This window comes from Aspergillus mulundensis (assembly GCF_003369625.1).
Source record: "Aspergillus mulundensis strain DSM 5745 chromosome Unknown scaffold_13, whole genome shotgun sequence".
Taxonomy (NCBI): Eukaryota; Fungi; Ascomycota; class Eurotiomycetes; order Eurotiales; family Aspergillaceae; genus Aspergillus; species Aspergillus mulundensis.
In genome coordinates, this window is record NW_020797901.1 from 336,006 (window position 1) to 353,971 (window position 17,966).

Here is a 17,966-nt window from a genome sequence, read left to right on the forward strand (position 1 = left end):
ACCACCGTATCCGCCTGGACAGTTGTAAACGTTTGCAGAAATAAGGTCGCCACACTGGGAACTGCCTGGATATATGGGGTCCTAGCGAGGCCCTTCGTATCCTTCTATCCACTTGACTTCCGCGTTGTAGTTTAGTCGCCGGAATCCTCCCACGGTCCAGGACGCAGAATCGCGGTGATTTCCTCTTCGCATTTGCGGGCAAGGTCGACGACATATTCATCATCTGGAGGACCGTGGGATGGGTCGCCCAACTGGCCGCCAAAGCAGACTTGGTTGCTAACGCCGGATCGTTCTATAAGCTCAACCGTGGTCATGGCCGTGTCTTCCCGGGTCACGGTTTGATCTCCAATCGGATGTTGATCTCGTCGTGAGCGCTTAGCCGTATGCCAATCCTGCTCATCCCAGAAGAAAGGCTCCATTACGTGCTTATCGTGCATCCACAGCCGCCAACGGCCGATCCACAGTCGTTGGTCTTGGAATTCAACGACACGCCACATTTCTCGGTCCCGGACAGCAAGCTCAAATAACACCCGCTGTGCCCCTTTGCGTGAATTGCGAGTTTCAACTTCATATCCTGAAATCATGGGTCCCTCGTCCATCGGAGGCCCGTCTGGATAAACAAGGAAGCTAAACTCCTCTGCTAATAAGTGTGCTCGTTCGTGATATCTAAGGGGCGCTGCGTTGCCCCGGGCAAAAGGCGTTAACACAATAACCTGTGGCCTATATATGCGGTGCAAGGGCCCTGGTATTACTTCGTCTCCGACCAGATCCCGAAGGTTCAAGGCTTCATTGCCTGCGACTGGTAAGCCCGTGAGTGACACAAAGGCCTCAAAAATGAATCTGTCTGGCGTGGGCAGCCGCTGACGATCAACGAAAACAGGGTCTTCTTTGATATGACCAGTCCAGATACCCTTTCTGGAGATGATGAAGACCACAGTACATCCAGTGATACGGTCAATACCATGGGTGCGGAGGCGGCTATTTCTGTCGTCGGGGCGCAGAAACTCGTGCCACCAGGCGGTGACGGGATTCGGCCCTGCAGTGAACCATGCTTGTTTACGGTTGATGGAATTGTGTTGTCTTCTAACGTATGGAGTCGAATCAAAAGTCGCTAGGTCTGAAAGTGGCTGTCCTTGACGCGATTTGTGGGGATAAGACGACGCTGATCGGGGTGGGATTGTTTGAACAGACTGGACTGCTTGGGTACACCACCCACAGCCGCAAGGTACGATCTTTCGCGCTCAGAGGGCAGTGCAGCCACATTGACAGTCGGGATCTCAGCACCGCCAGGTGGCTCGATGGTCAACCAAGTCCCACTTGATTGAGGTGGACAAGCTTCATCACCAGCAGCACCACAGGTGTTCGAGGAGCAGGGTGGCGAAGAATCTGGAGTCGAGTCGCGAGCTGCCTTGAACATGTTGACTTCAGTTCAAACCGAGGCAGAAGCGACAGTGGTCTGAACAGACATCGGCATTGGCACATAAGAGGTGATAAAAGTAGACGGGCCAGCCGTCAAGGTACCGTAGGATTTCATGGCTCCTGTGATACATAAAGAGCAACAGCCAGGAGCCAGGAGGCGAAAAACAGCTTGAGGTACCGCATGGTGTCAAGGGAGTTGGCGTTGGGGTCAGCGGTGGCAACGGCGATGGTAGTAGTGATGGGTGCAAGAGGGAACAAGAGAATGCGAGAGAAGAAGAGCGTGATGGTTCATTTTCTGGAGGAGAGGAGGGGATATTTATATTCAGCAGCGTTCAGTGTGGGAGTAAGTGCATGATCAAATCCTGTGTGAAGTGAATAAAAGATAATAAGGGTCAGCCCAGTCTTTCAGAGGCTTTAGTACCCAGTTAAGTGACAACCTACATTTACTGCTGCAGGCACTTCTGGAGTGTTGCTTCTCCAGGGCAGCCAGGGCTCATGTGATGGACACAAGGGAGTATGTCCTGCCTGGCATTTGACATTTGACAGTCGCACTTACCGGCATCCAGGATACGGGTCTTGTCCCTGATGGTAATGATTGCTCTGCTCCGAACACAATGCAGTGAGAATAAAGATCTAACTATGTCTCTTTTGCAGCTTCCGCGTCGTTGCCTACGGTATTGCACCTCAGGCGTGCTCATCGTGGTTGGTGCTGTCGCCGTCTACTCTATCATTTACATGGATTGGGTACTTCACGATGGATCTGATTGGAGTCTGGTGCCCGCAGCCAGCGACGATAATTTTACTGCATGCACCCGGTTCCCCAACATGGACAAAACTCTAGTCATTTTGAAGACGGGCGCTACAGAAGCCCTGGACAATGTTCCTGTGCATTTCAAGACTACACTCCAATGCGTACCGCACTACGCTGTCTTCTCAGACTACGAAGAAGAGATCTACGGCGTACATGGTCAAGATGTTCTACGCAGTGTTAGCGAAGATACGAAACAAACGAACCCAGACTTTGGAATCTACAATCGGCTACGTGCTTCTGGGCGTGATGGTCTCATTGCAGATGACCGACTGGACGATCAAAACGGACCTCTTGGGAAACCTGGCAATCCTGGGTGGAAACTGGACAAGTGGAAGTTCGTGCCCATGATTGACGAAGCACTGCTCGTGCACCCGGAGGCTCATTGGTATGTATTTCTCGAAGCGGATACGTACATAGTCTGGCGAAACATGGCCCGTTGGCTGTCCCGATTCAATCATGAGAGGGCTTATTATTTGGGTGCCCCTATGCAGATGGGAAGTCAGGTGTTTGCTTACGGTGGCGCCGGAATAGTGCTCTCTAACGCCGCCATGCAGTTGGTCTCTCAGTACCGTGCCCAGAACTTCATGGCCGTTGAGCAGATGACGGCGGGCGATTGGGCTGGGGATCACATTCTTGGAATAATCCTTAGTAACATCGGTATACCACTTGTCTGGTCGTGGCCCATGTTGGTGCCGTCTAGCGTATGGGAACTTGAGTATTTCACCAAGGCGTACGGGCGTCAACCTTGGTGTTATCCCGCCGTATCATTCCATCATATGTCTCCCCAAGATGTTTTGGATATGTGGTTGCTAGAGCAGCAGTGGTTCAGATACGTAGGTTGCCACGGAACAGTTTTTGGTGACTGCACCCGCTGACTTTTGGACCGTGGTCAACAGACAGACCAGTCCCTGCTACACAAGGATATATTCAAATGGAAAATATATGACGAGATGAACTCTATCAAAGACGACTGGGACAACCTCTCCGCAGATCAGCAGCCACGGAACAACAGTGACTCGCCTACAACGGCTGAAGGATGCGCACAGAGATGTTATCTGATTACGGACTGTCTTCAGTTTTCCTTCTCGGATAATGGGTGCTCGATTTCAAAAAAGGCGATCGGGGGCATTCATCAACAGGGGCTCCAGTCAGGCTGGATCGACACGCGAATCAAAGCGCTCATGAAAAATGCAGGAAGATGTACAAAGGCGCAGTACATCACTGGATAAGGTATCTGTCGCATTCGGCTTGAGAGGTCTCTGGACTTGGGAAAGATAGTGCCTATAACGGCATCAATTTTTCATGGAAACCACTGTAGTTGGAAGGTTGGCGGCAATTGGATGCCACTAAAATGGCACTTGGTTGGGGATTGTCATCCACGAACACTGTATCGTTAATTTAAGACATGTCTATAGAGAGAATTGCAATATATACGTAGTTTTGCCAAGGCAACTGAGCCCAAGAACAAAAAGACACTGTCCGAGAGCAGCCTCAATCTCGCTTTCGTGGGTGGGTATCACAATGATGAAGAAAGAATATTGCATAGATAGATTTAGCGATCCCGCCTCAACTAAAGATGCGTTAAGAAACCTAGGAAATACCGTCCCTAACACCTAATTATCCATGGCCCCCTCTGCTGAATCCCCAAAAGTTTCGGGGAAGTAGCCCGGAGGCGGCCAGATATCCGCAATTGAAGGCGGATGCACCAACGGCTGTGACCCCGCGATACGCTGAGGGTCGTGGCAGAACTCCTGGAACGTGGTATCGTCCATGAAGCCGAAATCCTTCAGTCCTGCCTCACGACTGGTTGCCCACTCGGTTGTGTCGAGGTATGCGAGGTCTTTGAAGATAGCGTCGAGACTGGCGGCACTGACATCGTTTGGTTCCTGATTGTCGGAGCTGGAGGTGGTATTGTTTTTGTCTGCTGATGGTATTGAGTGCCCGCTTGTGGAGGTAGCGGTGGCGGCGCCGGAAGGCCTTGATATTGTGGGATTGGACACGGAGGAGTCTGGCGTTGGAGGGTGCGGATGGGATGAGCCGTGAAGCATCGCGTCTAGTTCATTTGCTGGGTCTGAGATATCCATTGCCGAGGATGGGACCCTACCATTGTAGGAACGCGGGTGGGGTTGGTAATGAGTTTGATAAGGTGGATCGGTAGTCTCTATAGCTGTGTCCTTGGGTGTCATATACTGCCCATCGACGGGGATGGTGATACCCATAATAGAGGAAGAGTAATCAGGTTCCACAACGTCATTCGTATTTCGTCTAGCAAGTGGTGGTAGCTGAGCATTGCGGTTGAGGCCTCGGTTCTCTGGTGGAGGTATGGATAGCAGATTTTGATAAGGGCTATAGTTCGACGGCCTGTTTATCCCTCCTGCTGGGTTGTTGCCCGTGTCATTGGAGAATGGCTGTGATGGGGAGCTGGCCATGGTCCTGGAGCGATACCACTGTTCGATTCTAGTCGTCAGAGTGCGATAGACGGGCCAGGCCGCGCCGAGTTCGGATGTCCGCTGCAACAGTGCTTCTGCCCATCGGCCAAAAGGGAACAAGTCACTCTCGATCTTGTTGCGAAGGACGAATGCTTGTTCAGCAATGGTATGCAGGGATAGTTCAAAGATAGGCGGCAAGCTGCAAACTGCGAAATTATCGAGGTGTTGAGAGATCATGGGCAAGGCGCGATAGAGGAGTTTCTTTGCGCCTTCAATAGCCGGTCGCTGAGAACGGTGCATGCCCATTTCGTGGGGCGCTATTCGAAGATAAAGCGACAAAAGGGTGGCAACGTATGTTAGTCCTAAGTATGTCTGATGTGGCAGTAGTGCGGAATGCCGTTCAGGATAGATGCTTTCAGGCCCAATCAGTCGACATCCAAGTGGGAGGCGGTCATCCCATTGCTTGAGCTCCGAAACTAGTTGCTGCGCAGATATATGTGCGTTAGACCCTGTTATGGAGTCTCTAGCAATCTTGTTCAAGACACTAGCCAATTCAACCAGACGGTTGAAACAGCTCAGCGAATGTAAAGGACCACGGCGAGGTGGGCTCTTTCCTTGAGAACCGCCGGTGGGTGGTAAAACATCCGCCCACGAATTCCACTCTTCCAGCCCATCTTCTTCTAACAAGCCTATGGCAACCAAGTCTCGTGAATGCATGCTCGGTCTTCTAGACAAGCGGAATGACAAAAGGGAGTCAATGACAAAACATCCCAGGAATACAGCTTTCCCTTGTCTCAATCCCTCAGATCGGCGAGTGTCAGTGAAGGCAGCTATGTTCATGGATATAACCATACGGACCGCTTGGCCACTGAGCATCCAAGCTGCAGTCCAGTCCTCGAGACCGATGTTGACGAGGGTCAAAAGAAGAAGAGCTTGGACATGTCCAAGTTCGTAACGCTCCGTTTCAAAAGGAATCAAGCTTCGAGCTACCGCATAATACTCCTTTGTTTTTGACAAAGCTCCTAAAACGCCATTCTCCGGTGTCGACCCGTAACTGAGAACCGCCCATAATGCGGCATGGTCGCCTGATCCCGGAGAGAGCCTGGCAACAGATATCGATGGCGCATTTGCGTAGAGATATGAGGCTCGGAGTATGTTGTGTTTGGCAACGATGGGAAACCAAGAATGGGTGACGGCGAAATACATGTCTAATAGTTGGGAGGTGTGAGGTGGTAGTTGCAGGGAGCGCATACCGTTCGTTACAGAGGATAGCCGGCTATCCGCTGGTATAGACAGTCGAATTCGTTTAGCAGTAGGAGAGGCGCTAGGCTCTACAATGCGAGGAGCATCCTGCGACAGGGGAGTAGAGCTGCGGTCAATACGGAATCCCCATTCGCTTGCCGCATCAATCGAGACAGGCCCGTGTTCTTCCCGAAGGCGTTTACCCACGCCGTGAGGACTTGACGGGTCAGAACTGGAGGACAGCATCTTCTCGAGAGAGTTGTAGAGTCGACATGTTTTCCAGGACTCGTGCAACGTTTCCGAGGCGTTCTCATCCGTCCAAAGGGACTTCAATCTGTCCCTCCGCCCCACGGAGTCAGTTGTCGTGCCGAGAAGAGAGAGCATGATATCCTCGAAGCCATCGATATTGCAGATAGCCAAGGCCCAAAGCTTTTCCAAGCCGCGTACATATCCCTCGGGCAAGCCACGTTTCTTCGCGTGAGGGTCATATAAGCAAGTTTGACCGGAAGCTAGACAGGCGGAGCAAGAGGGACGAAGGCCGTCGCATTTGTCCTAACAGCGACTGGAGGTTAGAACTGATCTATGAATCAAGGCAGCTGACCTGGAAGCCTGCAAGGGCTGTGACAAATACCTTTTTTGCGCGACACCTATCACAGGCTCGCGAAACCCTCTTGCGCCGAGGAGCTTTATCGGGACCCTCGTCCATTGAAGGATCACTTGGTGCACGAGCGACTTGCCATACAGCCTCGGCTAGTAAGAAGAGCTGGTCACGCTGTCGAGTCGCTATATCAGGCGGAGGAAACCACAATAGTACATTGCAGCGCGCAAGGTAAAGGCGAGCGAGAAAGATAGAAGGGGGGAGGGGTTGTCGCTCGATGCAATTGGAATAACCGCAGGGATCAGGCAGGATAGGCAGGATAGGATATGCGAATGAGGGCGCTAGAATACCCAATTAACAAACACCTTGAACGGCGCAGAACCCGGAGAAGAGAGGCCAGACCCATTGAGACAGGGAGCAAGAACGGCTCCTTGACGGGGGTTCGGGGCGAAGTCTCGGGAAGTGGATGAAGAGAAGCAGGCTCAGGAATAGTAAATCCGTCCGGATATCCAAATCAATTCACTCGCCCCCCACTTCTCCACAATCTCGAGTCTCCCAGTCTCTACGGAGTACTCCGTATGGTCTACTCCCCCTACTGCTTTCAGACATGATCACTGACCGCAATCAATGTCCTGGTATGGCCTTTGTGTGATGAGGACATGCTTCATGAAGTCTACCATTTCCCTCGGCTTATCACGGAATAAACCTGCCATGATAGCAGGCTGGAAATCCTCCGGACGCCAGCAAATCGCTCAGCAAATGGTTTACTCCGTAAATCGAATTCATATTATTCAATCAGAAACCTTGCGCCGTTTAAACCGCCGAGTTTCGGCAATTTCTGTTCGGACTAGATTAGACCGAGGCGTATTTTGTAAAGGGACCTATACAATTCTCCGTACGGGAGTACCATCACCCCACACTTGCGCTGTGACAGCTAAGGTGTAGCTGGTTGTATAAAGGATTCTCGGATTTGAGCACAGGCGCCGTCTCGTGATTAGTGACATTGAGAGTCTCTAGTACGGTGAGTTGTCTATGTTGCGATAATGGCATTAACATCAATTCCCACAAAGGCCCGGTATCCCGAGTCGGTAGTCACCAGCCAGCCACGGGGCCTTGACTCGTCAAGGACTCGAGGGTTTTCTGGGGAAAAGTTGCGAGTCGAGTCCTGCGGCAAAGAGCTTACCCGGTGCAGGGCGGTCAGCCGCCGCAGAACCGCAATCAGTTCTCGATCTGCCGTGGAACAAGCCAACCAACCCACTTGCGCCCACATCATCTGGGGTGCGCTCTTCCCCGGCCATGTCGCTCCCTGGTTTGCTGCTCTCGGGCTCAGTATCTAGTCGTCCCAGACAGCCCCTCCTTCTGCTTGCCTTGAACGCACTCGCAGCATGACATCGCTGCCCTCCGGCGTTGTCTTACTCGAAGCCTCCCTTCACTCTGCATTGCGATCATCATCCCTGCCGGTCTACCCCCGAAACATGGACGGATGAGATATGAAGCCTTGACATAAAGAATCCTACCTAGTATATCTACACAGTGCCTTACGGATGAGTTCATTCATCGTGGCTGGCCACTCGAACTTTCCACCTTCCCATCCGAGGAAGAGGATTTGTCGCTCTTTTTCGACCAGTGCCGCTATGCCTCATCGTGATGCAAATGTGCACCGCAAGGTGGACCCTGAGGCATCATTGGTTCTTATTGGGATCCGGGGATGTGGGAAACGGTCGCTGGGGTTTATTGCCGCTACTGCGTTGAAGCGTCGCTTCATTACGGAGGATCACTACTTCAAGGAAGTTACTGGACTTTCGCGGCATGAGTACCTGAAGCAATATGGAAGCCAGGAGTTTCAGCAGCGTGACATTGAAGTCCTGAAGCTGATGCTAGACAACCATCGCTCGCGTTGTGTTATTGAATGCGGGCTAGGAAGCCTCACTCGTCCCGTCCAGGAATACCTCCGACAGTACTCCCTCACGAATCCTGTTGTGTACATTGCGCGGGACATGGGACCTATCCAGAAATTGTTGGGACTGGACGATCAGGCCGCAAAGCTGCTGGGTGAAGGTGATCCGCTCCACCGCAATTGCTCAAATTTCGAGTACTATAACACGGAGGACCGCTCGAGCTTCGCCGCCCAGCCGGACGAAGAAGCGCAAGATCGACGTTCAGTCGGCTACTCTTTCAAACTCAAAGAGGCAAAGGAGGATTTTACACGTTTTGTTCGCTTTGTGACGGGTACAGACGTCGGGCATTCTAGCTATGACTCCCCTTTTGTGCTGCTTGAGACGCCGCCGGAGCTACGGTCCTACACCTATGCGATTTTCGTGCGCTCTTCAGATTTGATCGATAACAGAGTAAAACTTTTGGAACTTGAGTCTGGCGGAGATGCCATTGAGTTGTGTGTCGATTGCTGGAGCCCGGAAATGGCGATGACTGTGAGCAACCAAGTTTCTGTTCTAAGGAGAAACACCCACGCACCGATAATTCTGTCAGTCGATTCCCATGCGCTGAGAGTTACTGGCAACCAATGCTCGGAACAGCGCCGCAATTTATACTCTCAGATCGTGGAGCACTGTTTACGGCTCGCCGTTGAGTACCTGGTAGTCGACCTGGATCAAGATCATGCTTTTATTGATGAAGTCATCCGCAATAGGGGCATGACAAAAATCATTGGCCAGCGTATCTTTGAGCCGTCCTCTGGTGTGGCCTGGGATAACGAAGAATGCCTATCGGCTTACCTCAATGCTGCTGGGCTAGGATGCCAGTTAGTTCGCATTCTACGTGTGGCAACTGAGCGAGAGGATAACACAGCTATTGCCAAGTTTACAAATAAGATTGAAATGCTACCGGGTGACCACCCACCGATAATAGCCTTCAACATCGGTAGCCTTGGGCGTACGTCTCAGGTGTTCAACTCTATTCTCACATCTGTCTCGCATTCCGCGATCGATCGTCGCTCTCGCAATGAGAGAGACCCGCAAATCTTGGCCCGCGACGCTGTCCAGGCACTGTTCCAAAGTTACGTCTTGGATCCCCTGCAATTCTATATACTGGGTGGCAGCGTAGCCTACAGTCTATCGCCCGCCATGTACAATGCCGCATTCAACCATTGTGGCATGGATCATACATACAGCATACCAGAGAAGCCAACGCTGGCAGCACTAGACCAGCTGGGCCGGGATCCAAACTTCGGTGGTGCCAGTATTGTTCAACCTTGGAGGGTGCAAGTTTTCCAAAAACTCGCAGCAAAGAGCCGCCATGCTGAAGCCATTGGGGCAATTAATACAATTATGCCGCTCCGAGGCCAGTCGGACGGGATTATGTTCCCACTACAAGAGCAAGCTAGCCGTCGTCACCTGGCTGGACCTGTGCTGGGATGGTATGGCGAGAATACAGACTGGGTTGGCATTATGACGTGCATCAATCGAAACCTCTCACCACGTAACGCCATCAGTCCATCAAGGACAACGGGCCTGGTTATTGGAGCTGGTGGCATGGGACGTGCCGCTATATATGCTATGCTTCGACTAGGCTGTCGAAAAATCTTCATCTACAATCGGACCTTGTCCCGCGCGGAGCGCGTCGCTCGGCACTTCAATTCATGGGCCGCGTCTCAAGTGGGCTCGACAGAGGTGGTTTATGTACTTCAATCGTTGCACGATGACTGGCCCGATGCCTGCCCACCGTGCATAATTGCCTCATGCGTCCCAGCAGACCCAGACGGAGATGAGCCGCCGGCAAATTTCGAGATGCCCATGCAATGGTTGGGAAGCCCAACTGGCGGAGTAGTCCTTGAAGTGGGTGATTCAAGATTTTACGAACCTTTGCATTTGACTAACTAGTAGCAGTTTGCGTATAAACCTCTGGAAACGCCACTACTCAGACAGATGCGTCTCTTCCGCAGCGAAATGGGGCGTCCATGGGTGCTGGTCGATGGCCTTGATAATGTTGCCGAACAGGCTATCGCGCAGTTCGAGATATTGACTGGACGAAAGGCGCCGCGTCGCCTGATGACTATGGAGGCGCTCCGCAACTCGTTTGACGAGAAGACAATTCGGGCCCGCTTAGGCATCAATGAATAGATTAATTAATTATAATATATGAATAACGAGATAATTCCCATGTCAGGTCTTGAGCTCTGGGATGTCTTGGAATCACGTGCACCTGATCTCAGGGATGAGGCTCCGGCTGGACATTACGCACACTTCAGGAAACGTCTACACATTTCATCTATCCCAAAATGGGATTTTACTTCGCTCGCCTGAATTATTCCCAGTTTAACTTACAGACTACCCATGACATCCCATCGACGAAAAGTCTCTGGGGCCTCCGAGGCTGATTTTTTCGATATCCCCGATGAACCGATTCTCGCCATAGTCAAGCGCCAAATAAGACGCATTCGGACTTGGGCGTCCATCTTCGTCTTTATCCTTTTTATCCTTTTTCTGCGACGCGAACCCGCTCCTCCTCCAGCTCTTCCGCACATCAACTATGACCTGGTCGATTGGTCTAAGTACGCGTACACTCAATATGCCACCTCTAGTCCGTACCTATGCAACGCGGTCATGGTGTTTGATGCGCTAGAGCGACTTGGAAGTCGAGCACAGCGAGTATTATACTATCCAAAGAACTGGGAAGTACTTGTTGAAAGCGATAACAGTCGGGACAGGGAATTGCTCCAGCTGGCGAAGATAAAATACAAAGCGGTGCTGGTGCCGATTGAGCTTGAGATGATCAAGCCGGATGCAGGTGTGTGATTAACAGCTTTACCGTGGCATATTACTTTACTCGTTACAAGATGCTAACAAATGTCGTTCTTGTGAATAGGACCGGGCGAGGAATGGGAGAAAAGCATTTCGAAACTGCTCGCCTTCGCCGAAACTGAATTCAAGCGCGTCATCCACCTCGATTCTGATATCCTCGTTCTGCAGACTATGGACGAACTGTTTTTCCTCCCTCCCGCACCTGTCGCAATGCCCCGCGCATACTGGCTTCTACCCGGACAGAAAGTCCTCTCCTCCCTCCTCGTCGTGATCGAGCCTTCGTACCGCCGATACAAAGCTCTCGTGGATGCCGCCCTTGGCATTGAGAGTAGTGAGGGCGAGAATAAGCGGATCAAATACGACATGGAGTTGCTGAATGAATTCTACGGCGATTCGGCCATGGTTCTGCCACACCGGCACTACGGGTTAATATCGGGCGAGTTCCGATCGGAAAACCACACCATATTCCTCGGAAGCGATGATGAAGTTTGGGATCCTGATAAGGTCATTGCAGACGCCAAGTTCGTGCATTTTTCAGACTGGCCATTGCCGAAGCCCTGGGTTATGTGGCCACATCAGATGCTTGCGGACATTCTCCCAAAGTGCAAGGTCAATCCAGGTTCGCTGCATGAGAGCGGGTGCCGTGATCGGGATGTATGGATGAAGCTTTATGATGATTTCCGTATCAAGCGAAGGGTAAGATACACTAGATTTTCTAGAAAAGAGATTTGCTAACTGCTTCTATTAGGATGTCTGCAAACTCCTCAGTTATCCTGCGCCGAATTGGCCCCCTGGTAATGAACCGCCACCCGGGAATGATTCACCACCTGAGAATGGCTCACCATCTGCGAATGACGCGCCGGCTGCGGATCAAGCTTAGTATGAATTTACGGCGTTTTTGTTGACTTTCTCAAAGGCATATCAGGTATGTTGTAAACTAGACTTGCTGAATGGTTGTATATAGGCAGATATCACTTCATTAACATTAGCTTCAGACAAAGTTTTGACGAAATACTATAGACGAGAAGCAAATTAATATGCAATAAATTGAGACTGTAGGTATCATACCGTAGGACGGTGCATCTTCATCATTCCAGGGAGATCAGAACATAGAGCTGGATACAGTTCATGGTACTGGACCAGTTCTACCACAGGGGTCTTATTCCGGATAAGAAGGGCAGAATATCAAGGCACAGAGAGGTCGGTCAGGTATGTGGGTAGCCAAGTAAATAATGTACTCCGTAGACATGAATATACCATAATACTCGAAGCAAGGAAAATTTTGATGCAGCCCTCCCACCATCAACTACTCCCAACTCTTCAAGCCCTCTCAACTCACCCATTGAAACAACGATGATGCAGACCTATCACGACGAACAGAGGCTGTATACTAGCCCTATCCCTATTCATTCTCACGAAACCAACCCTAACCGCGCCTACCACCCCAATTAACGCAACCACCCAAGCAAACAGCACATTCTCGTATACCGACGAGCTTAGTTTCAGTTGTCTCTCGCCATTAGGCTCACAGCCCAACTATGCGACCCGATCGTGGCGTCCGGGCGGGAGTGGTGACAGGGGAACCGCATTCCAGAGGACAATGGATATGCAGGCGGCGCCGAACGCGCGGGAGACGATGTGGGAGGTTGCGCTGGATTAGAGGAATTGTTGGGTTCTGGCCCTTTATCACGAAATTAAACTTGGGGCGTTCGAGATGGTCGAGTATCAGTCTAGTGTATTGTTTTCAGTTTGCGATTTGGATTGAAACTGGCTCTTCCGGCTATGGCCATAAGGCGAGTGATTGGGCGAAAGAATGTAGTCGCTCACCATGACGATGATGCGCAGGCGGTATATTATCTTAATCGTCATGCAACTACGCTCCCAGTGCGCGGACTTGTCAAGACGGGTCGCCATATCCTTTGGCGCCACCAGCCGGTCTGCGTGTTGTCGCTGGGAATCCAATGCTGCAGTAAGAGGCCTGTTTCTCGTTGATTTGGGCCGGTGTCTAAAGTGTACAGGACGTATGATGATTTCAGATTTGCTCAACGTGCCATCCCACACATGTGCATAGAGGCGAATGGAAAGTCAAACGGGACAAAACACCTTCCCCGTCAAGCTTGCGAGAAGCTGAAGTCGCTGATATTTTTTTCCGTCTTGCTGGGATGGCAAGAACCTCGATAGCCCGGACCACAGGAGCCACGTAAGTCGCTCTGGACTGGCTCACGTTTTCCCGCAGATGACATATCCCGCAATTGGAGAGTACAAAAAAGGTGTTCGTCCCAAGTCTCACCCGGTGCCATCTTCTCGATCTTCATTGAGTTCATATTGAACACAGAGCCGTTCCCAGATTACCCGGCGCAGCGAGGAAGAGCGAATCAGGCAGAAACAAGCTGCTCTACGCGGCACAGATGCTCAGAAGCCTGCTTATCCTGGCGCCGTCACTGCCGAAGAGGGCGGTTCTGGTTTGATCAAGGGTCTCAAGAAGATCAAGACCCCGGAGCCCGAGAAGCCTTACGACCCAGAACCTGGTGTACGCAACAGGGGACAGAACCGGATACGGCCTGCACGGCGACTTCGTTAACGGCTGGACAGATCGAGTCGCTCTGCAGAAGGAATTTGAGACCTGCACGGGGAAGGTATGGTTGGGGGATCCGAGATGTTCGATCACAAAGACGCAGACGAGGCCTCTGACTCCGCTATTGTTGGAACCAGAGGTATCGCTCCCCTCGCTTGAGTTGGGCCAGAAGAGAAGTACATCTGTGCTGCCGGACACCCCGAACATGCCTACTAGGCTGGCTCGAGGTCCGATATTTTCCTTCATGTATATATTGGTGTCACGTATTCTCGAGTTCACCAGATACAAGAAAAAGAAAAGAGAATGGCGAGTCGGAATTCAGTAGCGTGCCGCCGAAGTATCGAGTCGTAAAGGCGCACCAACTCGACCACGGATACCGAACGTAATTCAGTCTCCACGAGCATATCCCATTCCCTTCCTCCACCACTGCCAAACGCCTCTCTGTGCCATCAGACTCCCGAACTCTTTGACGCTCTCCACTTCATCAAGCCCATTTCCTAGGAACGCCTCTCCTCTCTTGATCCCACCGTCTGTCCCCTTACCTTCCGTCTTCAACGCGTCTTCCTCGACCAACACACAGGCCGGGCGACTCACAAGCTGAAAGTCCTTGTATCGTAGGTTCCGAACCACACTAACCCATGACTCAACAGCATCTTTATCCTTCGCCTCGACGTACATTATCCCCGGGCAGCCGCCGGAGCGGAGGAGCGCGAAGACGTTGAGGGTCTGAGCGGCGCTTTTCAGCGCGGAGACCTTTTTGCGGGAGGTGATGTGGTGGGTGCGAATCAAAGCATGGTAGTAGGTCATTTTCTTTTGGCTGGGTTGATTAGGTCGGTTCGCAGTCAAAGAGGCGTGGTGTCGGGCATTTTGCTGCGGGGAATGGCCGAGATGCGGAGGGTCGCCGTGGCGGGAACTCGCGACTAATTATTTTGAACAATTGCAGGAGCGCTAAATGAATCGGATAGCACCCTATATTAAGCGACTGAATGGGATAGAACCCTGAAATAGCGCCGTTCTGGACTTGTCACACAACTTGCCTAGTAATTTATTAGTAAACTTGTTCTCCACTGCTATCGCCCGACTAAATAAAATAGCACCCTTAATTATACTAACTAAACCGTGTACTCTGAAGCTATTCCAAGCTTTTAAAATTTAAATTTACGTTAATATAACGGAGGAATCTCATTGGTTAATTTAAAAAGGGGTAATTATTTAAAACAAATAACTTTGCGCGCGCGCCGCGCGCCCGCAGAGGCCTTGTACGCCTGCTAGCTTGGTATTGCGTTTTAATAACTTAGTAACTGCGGAAAGATCTCAGGGGTAAAGGCCTTGGTGGTAAGGAGTTAATGTTGGCCGCCGCGAATTCCTATTAGCTACAGGGCGTCTTAGCGGGGTGGCCTTTACTAGCTAAGACGCGGCGCTATACTTTATTAGGCTTAATTTTGTACGGGTGCTATCTCATTCAGTTGCTTAGTATAGGGTGCTACCCGATTCATTTAGCGAATTGCAGGAGACCCACGTCATTCTCAGAACAACATGGGAAATCATAGCACCACAGCTCGCAATGGTATCTTGTTGCAAAAGCAAACTGGGTCTAACCAAGGATAGACCCTGTTCCACTAAAGAACTGGTTTATATGGGTTAATGGTGCAAGGACGCAAACAAATGTCCAGGTTCTATCACCATGCCATTCTTGCCCAAGCTCAGTATGCCAATCGAATCTTGTGTAGCCCCGTTCCTTACACTCGCTCCACTTCATTGGTTCCGGGCACTTTCTCACCACCATCTCCAGATGACCCAGCTTTTTCCGAATCATTGACTGTCCGGTCATGACCATCAAAGATAAGGGCCATATTCTCCAGAGTGTATCCCTTGGTCTCCGGGTAGAAAAAGTACGACGTAAGAGCGTAGCAAATGAGAATAGCGACAAACACGAAGTAATACCTCCACCCAAGGGCTGATAGCGCAACAGGATTGACGAAGGTGTTGAAAATCAAGGCCCCGATTGCAGAAAGCCAGGCGACGCTCAGGCCACGGGAGCGAAGTGTGAATGGCCATATTTCAGTTGGATAAGCCACCAGCAAGGGAGTTCTGTGGCGGCGGGTTAGGGTCCACGACTTTTGATAAAGGAGAGAATTGCACTCACAAAGCTATATCATAACCCGCAAAGTAGATGAAGATAAATGGAATCACCGCTGTTCCTATCGGTGCAGAGCCAGTGGACGCAAATGATCCTGACAGACCGGTAATAATGATGTAGCTGACAAGCATTACGCCTGCAGAAGTCAGGAACAGAGGACGCCTGCCAGCCCGTTCCACCAGCAATGCGCCAATGGTGCCGAATATAAGGTTCCATATTTGGAGACACCCGGATATAAGTAGCTGGTCTTTTGTAGCCGTTACACCGACAGTGTCCAGCACCATGGCCAGATAATAAGAGACCACACCATTGCCAGACCACTGAGAGAAGATACCTAACGTTACGGTGATCAAAAGGCGTCGGCGGTTCCCTGGTGTTTTGACCATGTCCGAGTAGCTTGACGAGGCGTCCGATTCTTTCTCCGCAGCAATCGCTTCTCGGATCTCTTGAACCTCATAGGTAACCAATGGTGCAGTTAGGTCACCATTCGCGTGTAACTCGGCAAGCACTTTACGCGCATCTTCCACACGATCCCGACTAACCAGCCAGCGAGGACTCTCAGGAGTAAGGAGGAAACCGGGAATGGCGATAAGAGGACAGAGCATCTGTAGCAGTGTAGGCAGTCTCCACGACCAAGACGAACTGTATGTGCGAGTTTGGAAAGTAACCCAGGAGGAGATGACGGATCCGACGTAGTACCCTATCATGAAAAGACAGGATGATATACTCCGGTGGGCCGGGTACGCAATCTCATTCAACAATAGTGGTGGAGCGTTAGTTATGAAGCCGCCACTCATACCGACGAGCACCCTTGACACAATATAGATGGTATCGTTGGGAGCAGCGGCGCCTAGGATTGAACCAGCGAGGATGAAAATAATGCCTATCCACACGCAAGGCTTTCGGCCAAACTTGTTACTGCACCAAGCTGCGATAATGGTCGAGACAAGTGCACCGACGCTATAGATTCCGTTGATGAAACCTAACCAGGTACCAGTCGGTTGTCCCATAAAGTCCATCCAGCTGTCCAACGATTGGAGTCCATTGACCAAGGAGCCGTCAAAGCCGTTTGAAGAGGCTGGTAATGTCAACATGCTATATGTGGTATGGGTGCAAAAAGGCCACTTACAGAAAAAGATCAAGGACAATATGCAGAAATTGAGACGGCGCAACTGAGGACTCTTCCACCATGTCGTCTCGGGGAGGACGGCCTCCAGTTGACTATGGCCAGGATTCCGAGTGGCTTTCACAGTCATACTTTTGTACGAGTCTGGTCGCTTTCCTCAGTAGACGGTGCTGAGCAACTTGTGTTCATACGGCAGCAGAGCACAGTGAGCGTTGGCCAAGTGGTCATATACCTATGCTTGCATTCGTTTCTTTGCTTTTTCTGATGCCCCGCCTTTGCTTCTTCTGTACGCAGGTAATGCCCCGAGGTTTTACCGTGATAACCTGGAGAAAATGCGGAGAAACCCCATGTTCTTGACTAGAGCATAGCTAGCGGTCTGCTCAGCAGTTTTAGGGTCTTGGTGGCTTGGAGTCCAGAAGTGGAACTTTCAGCGTGCTGTTACTTGGGATTGCTTCTTTGTAGATTCTCGGAGCCTTGAAGAAAGAAACCTTGAAAATACCAAGACATTGAACCCTCAGAGCTGTTGATACCTGATCGTGAGTACCTTGCAGTTCTAGATAGCAAACCAATCAAGTCGAACGGCGGCCAGTGTATATCGAGCCCAGGAAGCTTGAGCAACTAACCTTGTCGAATGATGGCTAAGCCGCCACTGCGAAGGGCACTATACGGGAATGCGGCCCTGTATCCCGCGGCGGGCGTAATGGTATGAGAGTGCGATAACGTCTGGTCTTCCCATACTGACTCGCGACGTGCGAGCCCAGGGGTAAGAAAGAAGACGCTGAGTCTTGAACAAGCTTGTCCGGATCAGGAAGAAGCGCCCACTTACTTTCCCCAAAGAGGAAGAACCGCCAATCCAGGGCAAAAGGGTG

At 51.1% G+C, this 17,966-nt stretch overlaps 8 protein-coding genes across 8 annotated transcripts; 4 read left to right on the plus strand and 4 right to left on the minus strand.

The window, feature by feature from the left end:
- Positions 1-131: 131 nt before the first annotated feature.
- On the minus strand, positions 132-1,417 carry DSM5745_09704 (uncharacterized protein; the record flags this gene model as incomplete). Its single annotated transcript, XM_026751720.1, has 2 exons — positions 132-1,132; positions 1,192-1,417. 2 exons carry the CDS (start codon positions 1,415-1,417, stop codon positions 132-134), a joined length of 1,227 nt encoding a protein of 408 aa, XP_026599452.1.
- Positions 1,418-2,244: 827 nt separating this feature from the next.
- DSM5745_09705 (uncharacterized protein) lies at positions 2,245-3,459 on the plus strand (the record flags this gene model as incomplete). Its single annotated transcript, XM_026751721.1, has 2 exons — positions 2,245-3,063; positions 3,127-3,459. The coding sequence occupies 2 exons, from the start codon at positions 2,245-2,247 to the stop codon at positions 3,457-3,459; spliced, it is 1,152 nt and encodes a 383-aa protein (XP_026599453.1).
- Positions 3,460-3,843: 384 nt separating this feature from the next.
- Positions 3,844-6,607, minus strand: DSM5745_09706 (putative C6 transcription factor; the record flags this gene model as incomplete). The annotated part of the gene is made up of 2 exons (XM_026751722.1): positions 3,844-6,453; positions 6,503-6,607. 2 exons carry the CDS (start codon positions 6,605-6,607, stop codon positions 3,844-3,846), a joined length of 2,715 nt encoding a protein of 904 aa, XP_026599454.1.
- Positions 6,608-8,133: 1,526 nt separating this feature from the next.
- On the plus strand, positions 8,134-10,575 carry DSM5745_09707 (repressor protein; the record flags this gene model as incomplete). Its single annotated transcript, XM_026751723.1, has 2 exons — positions 8,134-10,290; positions 10,342-10,575. The coding sequence occupies 2 exons, from the start codon at positions 8,134-8,136 to the stop codon at positions 10,573-10,575; spliced, it is 2,391 nt and encodes a 796-aa protein (XP_026599455.1).
- Positions 10,576-10,788: 213 nt separating this feature from the next.
- On the plus strand, positions 10,789-12,136 carry DSM5745_09708 (uncharacterized protein; the record flags this gene model as incomplete). The annotated part of the gene is made up of 3 exons (XM_026751724.1): positions 10,789-11,242; positions 11,321-11,952; positions 12,005-12,136. The coding sequence occupies 3 exons, from the start codon at positions 10,789-10,791 to the stop codon at positions 12,134-12,136; spliced, it is 1,218 nt and encodes a 405-aa protein (XP_026599456.1).
- A 1,356-nt stretch (positions 12,137-13,492) lies between these two features.
- On the plus strand, positions 13,493-13,837 carry DSM5745_09709 (uncharacterized protein; the record flags this gene model as incomplete). The annotated part of the gene is made up of 2 exons (XM_026751725.1): positions 13,493-13,528; positions 13,592-13,837. 2 exons carry the CDS (start codon positions 13,493-13,495, stop codon positions 13,835-13,837), a joined length of 282 nt encoding a protein of 93 aa, XP_026599457.1.
- A 381-nt stretch (positions 13,838-14,218) lies between these two features.
- On the minus strand, positions 14,219-14,638 carry DSM5745_09710 (uncharacterized protein; the record flags this gene model as incomplete). The annotated part of the gene is made up of 1 exon (XM_026751726.1): positions 14,219-14,638. One exon carries the CDS (start codon positions 14,636-14,638, stop codon positions 14,219-14,221), a length of 420 nt encoding a protein of 139 aa, XP_026599458.1.
- A 932-nt stretch (positions 14,639-15,570) lies between these two features.
- DSM5745_09711 (uncharacterized protein) lies at positions 15,571-17,227 on the minus strand (the record flags this gene model as incomplete). Its single annotated transcript, XM_026751727.1, has 3 exons — positions 15,571-15,922; positions 15,978-17,049; positions 17,101-17,227. 3 exons carry the CDS (start codon positions 17,225-17,227, stop codon positions 15,571-15,573), a joined length of 1,551 nt encoding a protein of 516 aa, XP_026599459.1.
- Between the last annotated feature and the right edge of the window lie 739 nt (positions 17,228-17,966).